At 49.5% G+C, this 14,792-nt stretch overlaps 1 protein-coding gene across 1 annotated transcript in view; it reads right to left on the reverse strand.

The window, feature by feature from the left end:
* Positions 1 to 14,792, reverse strand: part of LOC119109795 (uncharacterized) — a 55,537-nt gene that overhangs the window by 18,976 nt on the left and 21,769 nt on the right. The window contains exon 8 of the mRNA XM_037233549.1: positions 150 to 368. Coding sequence (XP_037089444.1) covers positions 150 to 368 — 219 coding nt within the window. The remainder of the gene's footprint in view (positions 1 to 149; positions 369 to 14,792) is intronic.

Consider the following 14,792-nt stretch of genomic DNA (forward strand, 5'->3'; position numbering starts at 1 on the left):
CGGCCGGTTCAGGATGCTGTCGATGCCGTGCGGGATGACCGAGGCCACCGGCGAGCCGGCGCCGCTGCTGGTGGGCGTCACGCTGCCGCCGCCGCCACCGCCGCCGCCGCCGCCGCCGCCGACTCCGCCGCCAACGCCGCCGCCCGCGCCAGCCGTCTTGTTGTACTGCAGCATCGCCTGCTTCATCTCCGTCATCGAATGCAGCGCCGCCAGCGGCGGACTGCCCAACATGAAGGCGCCCTGCTGCGACGGGTCCATGTTGAAGAAGGAGAGCATCGAGGCGGACGTGCTCACCGCCGGCGGACTAAACTCGAGCATGCTGTGCAGCGCGCCGCGCTCCGCCGCCCAAGCGTCCGGGTCCGCGTCGCCTGCGGTCGACAGGGTGCCGCGCTGCCGCCGCCGCCACCGCGCTCCGACCTCTCCGTAGCCGGCAGGGAACGCACCTCGTCAGCGAACAGGCCGACCGCGCGCCGCGCTAGCCCCCGGACGATTATGGAGGCGCGAGCCGGCCGGCCGCGCCGCCTCACCACATGAATAGAGGAGGATTTGATGGGTTTATGGGGCGGTACCTGTTGCTAGAGTCGCGCGCTGATTGGTCGCCGGCCGCCCGCGCCGGAGGTTGCCGCCCGCTGATTGGTCGGCGTCGATGGGAGCGTGAGAAGTGGACCACGGACAACGCTAATGCTCCCGGATGGTTTTGCAATAGAAAGTAATGACATGGTTGTTTGGCGAGCGAATCTGCTCTCCTGAAGACTGCACAGCATCAGCGCTCGGTAATTGTTTGGAGAATGGAGACAACAACAAATCTGAGGGCGCTCAGGGCGGTGGCGTCACCACGGTTACGATGCGGTGGGTTGCGATGCCTCGTTACCGCCGCTTGTGAGTCGGACAGGCAACGGCAATGGCTGGCTGCAAGTCACCATCGGCCAGCGTATCAGGCGGCTCAGCACGGGAGCGTAAACGGTACGAGCACCCTTGAACTGGCGCTGCAGGGTCTAATGAGTCGTCCAACCGTGCTTGGCAATGCCAACTTGAATAACTATGCAGCGTGTGGGAAATATGGCCACGTAACCTGGCACCGTCTTGGGTATTTCGACAACAGCGACCGCCTGAGATCAAAAGCGACCCCTGCCATTTAGGGATATATTCTCCGGACCAGAGAAGCTTGAACGACGACCAATCAGCTTGGCTTATCTCACACGACAATCGTTAAGCTGACATTGGTGATGTGACCATGATCACTACAGTTCGTGCGATAAAATTACGCAACATTTTGATTCCAAACTTAAGACTCTCTAGTGCTCGTAGTGGTCACACAACTGTGGCAATTGACATCAAACTGGGGAACGTATTCTTTCGCGTAATAATTGGAGGTGCAAATAGACGTACCACTGTGCCCACAGCTGCTGGGCGTACGACACACAGCATTCTGTAATACCGGTGCGGCGATATAAAAGCGACTCCATGGTTTTAATGGTCAGTGCCTTTCCGTTTTTTTTTGGGGGGGGGGGCCTTTCTGATATCAGTCAAAAGGCAAACATGTTTCCACATTTCCCGCGAATTTGATATTTTGGCACTTCTGCGCGCTGAGTTTATGCCTTAGGTATGATTTGCGATAACGTCTAATATTGCTGATGAATGAGCATGCTTGATAGCTTACTCAAAACCCGACTGATCAGAAAAATACGGGCATGTAAATAAAGGGGAAGTTATTTTGCAGTATAAAGCTATGCAAAATTATTTTGCATTACATTTCTCACATATTTTTTACATTTCTGTGGTCTCCCAATTATGAATCTAAATGCTAGCTCACCAAAAATATGTTGCATAGTTGGCAAAGATAATGATGCTGAAAAGCAACACATCATTCGTAAAATATCAATGATCAGGTTCCTGGCAACTCCCGCCCTCCATTCGACCGTTTCTTTTCTTCATTCGAAATTCAGATTTCGATTTTTTTTGTTTGGACTGTGAATGTGGGACAAAAGAAATGAGGTTGTTCACGTGCCCATATGATGGCTTCTGCGGTCACAATATTTGCACACGGACTTGCATTTATACCGCATGCTGTCGTTCAAAATAACGAATAGACATGTCTTAATACATGGTTAGTCACGCTATCACCTACAGTAGTGCGTTTGTGATTCATCGTCCCTTGTCTTTGTGTGACTCAAAGCCGTCGCTTTTCAATCGGATTCGGCTCAGCAAAACATAACCGAGTTAAGCCATTCAAATATTCATAGGGTCAATCCAATCCTCTGGTTTTAAGTCCACTTGACGTCTCGCTTTCTGTGGACTTCGTGAAGACAATGTAAGCAAAGACCAAGAGATGTCAAGAGATGCCGATTATTGTTCATAAAGGCTCGTGCAGCTAAAATCCTGTTTACAACTCAATCACTAGGTATCGAGTGTCACCGCAAAGGTGTCACTCGCCTTGGCAACTCAAAAATTGCACGGCGTTTGCCATGGTCCTTTTGATGTGGCCTTGCACGAAGATTATATCTTAACACGCACCCGGGTGGCCGGTTGCATCCCTTCGTTTAGGGGATCAATTTGACCTCCACAGGATATAAAAACTTTGAGGGCTAGAGACACCTTATTCACAGGGTGGGTCAACCTGCATGTGAACTGACTTGTATCAGAACTTGAGTTTCCTAGGTCATGACATTCGGGTAACATAAGGTCAAACACGGTCAAACTCAAGAATGTTGTCCAGTGTCCGCATACCTCCTCACGCAATCGCCTTGAACCTAGACACCTATTCTTACAAAAACTTCACTGACGTTCCTTTAAGATCAGCGAACTTGTTTGACATTTTTAAAGTCATGGTGATCAAAATTCTACGAGATTGTTATGATTTTTGCACTTTGAATCAGCGGCAATGATTACACTAGGCGGTACGTTTCTAAAAAAATGTAGACCTGAGTCATTTAAGGTCGATGAGCTACTCTGACATTAAACAAGCTCATGGAAAATATATATTGTGGTCTGTAATTAATAAATTCGAAATGGGCACCAGAAACTAACCCCATACAACAAGCTCTCGAGTAAAAAACAGGTTGGTTTTGACCTCAGCTTGACCTTCATATCTTACCCAAGGTCAATGGAAATGATCAGTTGTTCTTGCATCACATCAAACAATTGTCTAGACATTGGTTTCGCTGACAGTCACAGCCTGACTTTGACCTGTCACATGTCAGCAAACTTATGAAGTACCTATATCTGATACTTGTATCGAAAACATTCGCTGTTCAATTGCCTACAGGTGTACAAAGTTTGCTGTGGCCACGCTGCCATTGACTTTGAACGGCGAGGCGTAGCCGCGCCATTCGAGAATCATTTTGTAAAAACCTTGAGGGGGTCAAATTGATCCCGCCCTTCCAAGCACGTGTAAAACCACAGCTACGTTAGTGGCCTAAGCAAGGGGAGCTTTTGGAGTCATGCCTCCTTCCCTGGAGTTGACAGTGGCCCCTGGGGCTAAATAACTCAGAACTTTTTGGCACCTTTACCCTCCTCCTGATCCGCCGTTTTATATAACGTGAACTGATAGGGAAGGGGTGGGGGGTCGATGCAATCACCGATGCTTCTTCCAAACTAAAAAAGACAGAGCTTAGCGGAAAATACATGTGAATTGGTCTCAAGGAGATCTCGCGATTTGTAAAAGGTTTGATGTTGTTGGGCTCACAATTTACCCCCATTACGTCAGATTTACCCCCATTATGTCAAAAGCCAATTTTGTTCCGAAAATAAAAGTTTTTAAGGTTACAGGTTCATATGTACGCGACCATGACTTGTAGCTACAGCAACCCTAAAACAGGCATGCTTTTTCTTTACTTCTGAGTACAATGGTAGGTATACACTTTGATGTGTCCTGACCATACATTTATGACCCATGGCTCCGTTAATTTACCAATGTTGGCCCACTGCGCGCGTTCCGCGGTATCATCGGTTGCTCTCCGTCAATCCCGCGGACCGCAGATCGCCGTGCACTGTTCTTCAAAAACCGTCGCTGAAACGCTTGGGACGCGTTTTTATTATAAAAAACAAATGCAATGGATGCCCTACAGGCTACTGAAAATGTGAGCGTAATGGCACGGCATACCGGAGAAGCGTCCTTAAAAGACTTAAAGGGGTCGCACCAACCGTGCAACACCCTTTATCAGCTCAGGGATAAGAGTTAAGACATCTGTAAGGCTTGTAAAACAGAAGATGTCTCAAAAAGACGCCTGAGATATGAAAATAAAATTCCGAACCTAAAAATGCAGCCGAGTTAAAACAGGCCCAATGTAAAGAGACAGGCACTAAGGCCCTAAGGAGGCCCTATTAAGCCATAAAGGGCATCCCTATGTCTGAAAGGGCCTTTGTCTATGATTCAATGTGGCACTTCCGGCGCGAAATCCTGGCTACACCACTGACCTACGTATCAGACCACTGACCTACGTATCAGACCACTGACCTACGTATCAGACCACTGACCTACGTATCAGACCACTGACCTACGTATCAGACCATGAGCATTTGACATACCATGCGATGAAAGCCTGCCAAGCGTACGATTACAAAACAATGCTGTTTTTCAATGCGCAAACGCAATGTCCAAGGTCAATTCTCCAAATGCCTAAATGCTTCACTGCAGATGCACGTCGTCTCACAATAAGCACGTCGGTTACATAAAATATTGCAAACATGCATTTAATGAGAGAACTGAAACGCATACCGTAAACGCTTCGCTAAAGTTTACTAGCCGTCATCACCGGCGGACCAATACGGACCGCTTTACTTGGCTACGGAACGCAGGAAAGTGCTGACCAAAGTTCAGACCACTTGGGATTTCAGCATTTCTGCTGGCGGTCGAAGACGTCTGCCGTCTGCTGGCCTCAGAACGGGTTCTCAGTAGAGTTATAAGGTCAGCACATTTGGCGCTGTAACTATGACCATGAGGGTCATAGTAAACGCTTTACATTTGATGGGATCTGGCGTTAGTCCCCACCTGTCGGCGTTAGTCCCCACCTGTCGGCGTTAGTCCCCACCTGTCGGCGTTAGTCCCCACCTGTCGGCGTTAGTCCCCACCTGTCGGCGTTAGTGTCAACCTGTCGGCGCTAGTCCCCACCCGTCGGCGTTAGTCCCCACCTGTCGGCGTTAGTCCCCACCTGTCGGCGTTAGTCCCCACCTGTCGGCGTTAGTCCCCACCTGTCGGCGTTAGTCCCGTCGGCCAAGCTTCCAGATAGTCAATGCTCCGCTGCAGCAGCATTCCGTCACCTGGGAATGCCGCGCTGCGGAAAACTGATGATGTCATCGGCGTACAAAGCACAGCCGATCACCGGTGATGTCATCGGCGTACAAAGCACAGCTGATCACCGGTGATGTCATCGGTGTACAAAGCACAGCCGATCGCTGGTGATGTCATCGGCGTACAAAGCACAGCCGATCACCGGTGATGTCATCGGCGTACAAAGCACAGCCGATCACCGGTGATGTTATCGGCGTACAAAGCACAGCCGATCACTGGTGATGTCATCGGCGTACAAAGCACAGCCGATCACCGGTGATGTCATCGGTGTACAAAGCACAGCCGATCACAGGTGATGTCATCGGCGTACAAAGCACAGCCGATCACCGGTGATGTCATCGGCGTACAAAGCACAGCCGATCACTGGTGATGTCATCGGTGTACAAAGCACAACCGATCACTGGTGATGTCATCGGTGTACAAAGCACAACCGATCACTGGTGATGTCATCGGCGTACAAGGTACAGCCGATCAAATAGCACACGGGAGGCGACTCAAAATCGAACAGTAGAGGAGAGGAGCCCGAAGAGATCCCTTCGGAACGTAGGAGGTGACCGAGTGAAAATCAAAAGTTCTTTTTAGTCAAGTCCGGACCATTTTGATTGAGTAGAGTTCTGGGATGCCCCACGCTTAGCAGCGCTATTTGCATAAACCCTGACCCCACCATCCGATCTTGCATTCCCAGATCTAGGGTAGAATTCTTCGGCGAAATTTTGACGTACCGCAAAACTCAGCACGGCCTATTCTTCCCTCTGACGTCACCTGGCTTTTGACGCGGTCGTTACCGATCGCAGGTCATTCCAGTCAGAGGGAAGGCATCGAGCGCCTGAAGTGACCCAAATACGCCCAGTCACGAGTGGGCGAGCGGAAAGTCAGGGGCTCTAACCAAATTAGGTATCAGGACTGACAGACAGGCATCCGCTGAAGCCTAGAAAGTTAAGGTGTGATTAACCGCTGCCCTGATAGGGGGAGGTGATGTGACCTCTCGTAAGGTTTTCCGAGAATGTCTGTCCGGCATGTCGTGCTATCGCGCTCAAATTTGATTTCTGAGCAGTGGCATAGTTTAAAGGATCACGGCACGGCGATCCACCGCCGGCGCGGCTGTCTGGCGGCAACCGGCGGATCCGCCGATCGCGCTCGGCGGGCCGACGCTGTCAGATTAACGAAGCCCTGCATCATAAAGATAGAAAATAAAGGTCAAGGCACAAGGCCGTGCAACAATCTGCTAAAAATTAGACCAGGACCACAACTGCGTGAATCGTAAATTGGCACGAGATATGGTTTTGTAGCCAGTGGCACGCAACGCCGAAGTAGTTCCAGTTTCAGAGCGAATTGACCTTTGACCTGGCTTAGTGGGGCTGAGACAAATATACTAGTTTCTTTCGCAGAGACTCTATTCTTAAGCTTAGAGAGGCCAGTGGTTAATCAACCCCCGTTTCCTATCAGTCCGCGTTACGAAAAACAGCGAATAAGGTGGTGGGTTGAAAGAAACTAGCGCTTTCCGGAATATGTAGTCAAGTTGAACGATTAAGGGAACATATTTGGGATTTATGCGTACCAAATTCACATTTCGAATCTATGCGCTTACAATTTTCAACACCACCCCAACTTCCCTGGCAGACTTCGGCCTCAAGCCGGTTCGGCAAGCTGCTTCCGCGGCTGGCCGGCTGGACGGCTAGCTGCTTCGGCGGCTGGCCGGCTGGACGGCTGGCTGCTTCGGCGGCTGGCCGGCTGGACGGCTGGCTGCTTCCGCGGCTGGCCGGCTGGACGGCTGGCTGCTTCCGCGGCTGGCTGTTCACCGGCCGTAACAACTTTTCGCCGTAGCCCTGCCGCCTGCTGTCAGTCTGGCTGTCATGATCAGTTGCCATAAGGACTTAATGACAAGTCACCTAAGCGCGCGTTCGGACGTCACTCAACAAACCTGCAGCACGCTGTGCCCACCAAACTACTGACTAAACTATAGGGATGTTTTAGTATCGCTGAGTATCTGATGGGTTTCTTATGTCGGGGTTCAAAAATGTTCTGCAAGATCCTAAGAAATGAAATCAAGTTGCAGTGGCTTTCGCTAGATCACCATAGCTCCGTACTGGGCGCGGCCCTTTCTCCATCGTATATGTTGAAATATGGCAAAATTATATTAACGTACCGTTGAGATGCTATGGGCTCCGCCACAGGGAAAGAGAGAGCTGCGGGAGGAGAGGAGGTCACGACCCCAGCTTGTCTTTGAAAGATAATGATCCTTAATGACCTGCAATTTTTCACACAGAGGACTCACTACCGAATATTATGCTTATGCATATATTCATATATATAATATTGTCTGCTTGTTTGCGGAGTGCTTTTTGACACGGTTTGCGTCCCAGGCTTGACATGATCTCCGAACCAGTCATGACAAAAATAAGCAATCCTAGAATGATTCCTACACTTTCATCCTTGGAAAGCATCCTCGCCAACATCGTGATCATGATCATTGCCTTGTAGCCGCTAGTTTTTCACAATATTTATCAAAGGTATTATGATATTAAGGTCAGTTCTTCCTATTAATGATGCTACTAAGGTAGAAATCCATCCATTCTACCACGTCATACGCAGATCCGTGGAACCAAAATCATATGTTTACATGCAGACGACAAATGATCGTGAATTTATCTAAATATTCCAGCTTGGCATTACTTTTCAAGTCAGCATTAAAGTTCACCTCACCAGAGGTCACCTTGGGAAAGGTCATCAGGGTACGTGGATGCTCGGGACTGCCATTTACATTTTTAATGGCTGAAATTGGTCCACTGATTCTCCAGGTAAAAAGGCAGCAAAAGATAACTAGAAAGCTGTCCAAACAATTGATAGTCCCATTGTCTCAAACAGGGGCATGGTTTCGTAAAATGAGTCGGGGCGGGGGCTGGACAATTAAAGATATTTACAAGAAATATTTCCAATTAAATCTGCTTCCAACACAAGCCGACAAAGATTTCCCGGACCTGGCCCACTTTCTTCTCAAAGTTGAGGAGCTGGAGCTCAAGTTGGAAGAAGGGGGAGGGAGCGATGGGCTCCCCCTCCAACTGCATAGGAACTACGCCGCTGGTCTCAATAACACTCGCACATGACTTAGGGCTAAACGAAATCATTTTCTTATTTTTCTATAAATGCCGGGTTAAATTCAACGCTTTATGCATGCTTGTGACATTGCATAACACGGATGCCTCTTGCATATCGTCTGTACATTTTGAGGCGAAGCCTACTTTATACAACTGCTGCCAATATTTTTGTTTTGCTTGTTCCCAGCACATCCCCATTGATCGTTTTCCTTTCCTGATTGCGAGAAGAACGCCACAGAAGCCTTCGCAGCATTGGAATAGCTCGCTGATGGTGACAGTCGCAGGATGCTCCCCATTTAGCCGGATCAGGATGTTTGGTTGAGTTGTGCAGGCTGCAGGGTTGTGCGATGGCTTACAGCACTTTATGCACGCTAATGTTGTACTGAAACAGCAAAACTGCCGCACTTTTGATTACATTGCTGCGTTCATTTGTAACGACTTCGTTTCACGAATGGTTGTAATAGTACAAGTGGCTTTGCACACGAGAATCGATGGTTATTCCTGTCATTGTGCATTTTCTTAGGTGACATATGCCCATATAATCAAAGGCAATGCTCCGCATTTCAGAATACTTAAGCAAACTTCAGATATAATGAAAAACCTCACAAAACTATTTGTATACTTTTAAATGGAAACGGTTGCTCTAGGCAACACAGTTTCGCTGTTGTAAATTTTTATTAATTATTAATTAATTTTAAATATTAATTTTAATATTTCGCTGCTGTAAATATGTTCTTCAATGCACCATTGTTTGATTACGCCATCGCACCTCGCACAACAGATTGAAGGCCAATGGACGGCCGTTATATCTTGAAAACATGCTCACGAACGCCATATATTAACGGCTTCACAATTACATTTTGCTTTGCCTTGATCGCTGCGTGGCTAACGAAAAGGCAGAATCTAACTGGCTTTATTTTGGCGTCGTGAATGCCTGAGCGACCTTGAAATAGTCTGCCCGAAATAGGCTGCACATCCTTGCGGGTGTGTTGCTCAGAAGCTAGAGTTGTTTAGGACTTAAGAAGGGCAGGGCTGTGCACTGCACCGAATGATTCGGGATAGCTATTTTAGTTCAAAGCCCTATACAAATGTGGAACACTCCTTTTAAGCATAACATTACCAAACAACCTCCTGTATTCCGTTCCTTACAGCCGTTGCCACCACCACAATCTGGGAAAGTATGACGATCCCGTCATTCGGCGGCATTAAGTGCGCGTCCCGAAGCGGGCCGATTGTGTGGTCCGACTGACATTACAAAGGTTCGGTGGCATAAGACCATCGAGGGTAAACCCAGGTCCGAAACGGCCGTGTCGCGGTGTTACGCGCATCAAGAGCCTCCAAACTGAAGCTGCCACTTTTTGACGTTTGGAAAACCCGCACTCTCAGCCGCGAACAGGCGCCAACAGTCGCACGTCGTTAGCAAAAATCTGGGACAGGAGATGCAGTCAGGCACTTTGAAAGTTTAATGCAGGACCATGATTTTGACGCAATCCAGGCACTTGGGTGATACTGTTCGGACATGTCCTGTGCAGTTACACCCGCCACATGTGCCTACCAGTCATCGTGCGTTTGCATATGAACTGCAATTTATTCGACAAATGGAATGCACGGTCCATGAGTGTAGTTTTGGAAAATGTGCACGGGATGTGCTGGGCGGAGAGAAACGGCTAAACTTGTTGGATTGCGGGGGGCCGAATATATAACCCATTTAGTGGAGCGTCTAGCTTTAAGGCGAATTTCAAAAACACATTCTGGTGAAACCTCAGGACCATTTAGTCTGTCAAAAACACTGCGTCATAGTGCGTGATACCACTACAGCAGCATCAAGACATAATAACACGATACGTCTTACTTCTTTTTTAGTCCAAAGTACATCGTCAATGTTTTTTACCAGCACTACACTTCTCTTCATTTTGGTAGCCCCAAAGTGTAGTCCGAGTCCACGATAATTGCCTTTGTCGTGACGTCATCATGATGAACCTACCGACGGCCGTTGTCAGCTGTTGCGGACTAGAGGTTCCATTTTTGAGCTGTTTTAACCCGCACATTGCAGGTCTTTCAGCTCAAAAGTGGCGCTTCCACTGATGCCAACGATGTCAGTACAAATGAACGTTTGTGATTGGCACGGGGATGGCAAAGGCCAGTTACCGAGAAGGGCATTGGTTGGATTTTGAACCAGTGTGTCATGATATACCATGTGATGCTCCTTTTCCCAAATCCAAGTATGCCAAGAAAAGAGTCACTGCGCTAAACGCCATGAGGGAGATACAGCCTTGTTATAGCGCTTCGTTGAGTTCGTTACATAACAATATGATGTTTGTGTATCACTTGCTCTAAATAGAATGTTTCAAGCTTTCTTAGCATTTATTATACAATCCCTTCGACAAATTAGTGTATTGCAAACAATGCAAAACACACACATTGGAAAAAGCAAGGCAAATGAAGTGTATTAATTTCATAGTAGTGAGCAAGGATTACAATGAAATTACCAGTGAAATCGGACGCGTCTGATCTGAGAACAAGTGAAATGTACAAAAACGTGACATGCACCCTTCCATTAAATAGAAGGCTGCACCCATGACAGCATCTACAAATAATGTGGAACAATTTTAAAATAGTTCGTGCTGTTGTGTTGAGATGACACCGCCTCAGAGCGTTCAGTTGAGGAATTGTACTTAACTGTAGGTGATACAGCTATTAAGCCATGGTTGTCTACTATTGACGCCGCAACATGCCATGGACTATCTGTTGATACAATGTTGCGCGTCGTACAACTGGAAAACTTTAAATTGAAGTATAACCTGCTATTCTATCATTTTTGTGCAAACAAACAACCTATTTTTCCATCTGAATTTATTGCCAACGATTACCCCATATTTAGAAAATAATCCGAACTTAAGCAAACACACCTTGGGTAACTTTAAAAGTAGAATACACCCCAAAAGCCCGCAATGTAATCAACAATACTTGCTAAAAGCCTTGAGGGATTTTGAAGCCCGCGCTTTGTCGGTCTGCGTTCTTAGAAGTGGTCGCTCCATTCCATACTCCTATTTCGAAAAAAAATCGGACCAAATTTTCCGTTGAGTTGGGTGGCAAAGATCGACCCTAAGAAGGTTCTTCTGCAGCGGACGCCCACCATGAGCAATGGCCTTCCTGCCCGTCCTTTAAAAGGCTCTTGTCTGGCACTCCATGCTGCTGAGAATAACGCGAGTTCACCTTTGAGGTTTTTCCCATCCCACAAAAATAGACAATTCTTTAAGCATCTCGATATTTAGGTTTTAGGTTTATCATCCACAGTGCAGGTATATATCAGGCGATATGCGTTCACAAAATACACTTGTTATGGACCTGCTATTAATCGACTACCGTCTTTGGGAAAATATTCCCTGAAAATATTCTGAAGTTTTGCTAAAGTTCCAAAAGAGCCGAAGCAGCGAATGGGAGCCGAACGGGGAGGTGACCGGTGTCGTGCATGCGTTCCCGGGGCGGTTAATACGCCACTATGTCTCTGAAATGGGCAGCTCTGAAGGGAGACCGGCGTCTCCCGAATGGCCCGCGCTGGAGGGGACCAACGCGACGCGTCCCAAACAGACGGGCCGCGCCGTTTTACTGCTGGCAGACACTGGATATGTCCACTATCATCAGGACAGATACGCATACGAACGGCACCTTTGAGAGGCAGCGTGGGATGCTGTAAGAACATAAAAACGGCGCACGGAGGGTATGGACTCGCGTTTGTGTCCAGTGTTCCTGGACTTCAAAATTCACTCGCGAGAAATTGCCGATGAATGTCACTATATCGCCGGAGTGGTGTTTGCAAAAGCAATTGCTCAAGGATCTGAACGGGGATGTCAACCAGCAGTGTCCCCGAGCCTCAGAGGGAGCCGTATAGTTAAGATAACCAGTACGTTATTGCTAAGCCCGTGCACTCTTGATAGCTTTCCTAAACATCAGTAATCGTTTGACGGTGTTTTTGCCCACCTATATCCACTGGATAATGTTCTCCCCATATGCGACCGTTAGGGATCTGTGTCTACCAGCCGGAGTCCCGGTCCACCTGTATCCGCCTGCACGCATATCTGTCCACCTGAATTCCCTTACGGATTTTCCCGGGCATGTATGTCCACTGGACGGTGTCTCTGTCCACCTGTGTCCACTGGGTGGCATCTATGCCACCTGTGTCTTCTAACCGGTGCCTTTGTCCACCAGTGTCCACTGGCCGGTGTCTCTGTCCACGTATGTCCACTGACGGGTGTCTAAGTCCATCTGTGTCCACTGCCCGGTGCCCCTGTCCACTTGTGTCCACTGACCAGTATCTATATCCACCTGCAGCTGCTGACCGGTTCCTCTGTCCAGTTGTGCCCATTGACCAGTATCTTTGTCCAACTGTGTCTGCTGACCGGTTCCTTTGTCCACCCGTGTCTGCTGGCCGGTTCCTCTGTCCACCTGTGTCCACTGGTCGGTTTATATGTCCACCTGTGTCTACTGGTCGGTTCTTCTGTCCACCTGTGTCTGCTGGCCGGTTCCTCCGTCCACCTGTGTCCACTGGTCGGTATCTATGTTCACCTGTGTCTACTGGCCGGTTCTTCTGTCCACCTGTGTCTACTGACCGGTTCCTCTATCCACCTGTGTCCACTGGCCGGTATCTATGTGCCCCTGTGTCCACTGGTCGGTGTCCCCGTCCACCGCGTGCGCCGGTGCCGCTCTCCGTGCGTCCGAGTGCCGCCATTGTCCGCGGCGGCGGCGGGGGGGGCCATTGTGGCCGGTTCCGGCCGGGCCGAGCCGGCGCGCCCTCTGAATGCCGCCGGAGCGCGGCCGCCACCGCCGCCGCGAGGGCGGCCGAGGCGCCGCGCCGCCTTCTCAATGGCAGCGCAGGAAGCTGGAGCCGACCCGCTCATTCAACCGTAGTCCAGAGACACTGCGCACCGCGGGAACAGTCATGGATATCAATAAACGACGCTAAATAGACGTACAAACCATGTCAAACGCCGCAGTCCGGCCTCCGACGCGTAAAAATGATGACTCGCTGTCAATGAAAGAGAAATCGGAAGCATTAGGCCCGTCAGATTTCACGCGGCGACACAGCGCATCCATAAAGTTGACGCTGTCAGCTGACACCGGCGATCGGCGGAATTTCCGCCACCGTATGGCCTGTCCTCTGAACCATGGACTCGGCGAGGCTATAGCACGTAATGGATGTGGGAAGTCATACGAACTGAGCAAGTAATGGTGATCGAGTACCTGCCGTAAGACCGGAAGGTACAGTTAATAGGCTCGGTTCCCTGAGCAAAGTGAATGAGCAGCATTAAGATCATCTCAGAAGACTTATGTTCAGGTGAAGACAAATTACAGCGGATCTAGGTAGAAGGTAACGGAGGACCTACATTTCGGTTACTCACGGCAATGAATAAACACATGAACAAAAATACGCAGGCAATCAATGAGGAACCAAAGAGGTAATAACGCACTAAGGGGAGAGGGCAGCGAGGTGCTTAGCCTCGTTACTCAAACCCAGAGATTACACTGTCCCTGGGCTTGGCGATATCGTCAGGCGCCCTAAAGTAATTCTCCATACCCTGACTGAAAGTATTCTGGGTACACGTGGGATGATTTGGCTTACCATGTTAATCGTATCACCTTCCAAGCAGAGCAGAGCAGCTCTCGGGACCGTGACGAGCAATTTCGCATTGTGGGCTGCTGCAGCAGTGGCACAGCCTCTGATAACGGAGGCAGAGAGCAAACGCGTTTATCATTTAGTTTCTACATAGTTTTGTTCAGGGTTCATGTTAAAGGTTATCAAAATTGGAAAGCTTGTCCCCCTCCCCCCCTAATCATTCGCTCCTGATGTGATTGATGCACCATACGCGCTCCTCTCCCCCGTCACGTGGGTGCGCCAGGCGTTCCGGAACGCTGGCGACGGCTGATCACGTTACAGATCCAGTGGCGACGCTCCGGGTAATGTTGTTAGCGGCTAACAGTCACGCGATGGATGGGCGGCAGAGTGATCGGGACTGAAGCGGATCCGTCCCGCTCCGCGGACTGCCAGGGACGGGACTCGGGCTGGCGGCGCATCACACCGTACGGCGTGCAGCCTATCCTGGCATGGTGAAGCGGGACCGTCCGTCCCGCTCCGCGGACTGCCAGGGACGGGACTCGGGCTGGCGGCGCATCACACCGTACGGCGTGCAGCCTATCCTGGCATAGTGAAGCGGGACCGTCCGTCCCGCTCCGCGGACTGCCAGGGACGGGACTCGGGCTGGCGACGCATGGTACCGTACGGCATGCCGCCTATCCTGGCATAGTGAAGTTCAATATTTGCCCGCGAGGTGTTATAACATGTCACGTATGTGTCAATATGTTTCAGTGTTGTAATATTCGGGTATCGCGAGACTGTTAGCCACTATTCG

This window comes from Pollicipes pollicipes, unplaced genomic scaffold (genome assembly GCF_011947565.3).
Source record: "Pollicipes pollicipes isolate AB1234 unplaced genomic scaffold, Ppol_2.1 Scaffold_7231;HRSCAF=8579_pilon_pilon_pilon, whole genome shotgun sequence".
NCBI lineage: Eukaryota > Metazoa > Arthropoda > Thecostraca > Pollicipedomorpha > Pollicipedidae > Pollicipes > Pollicipes pollicipes.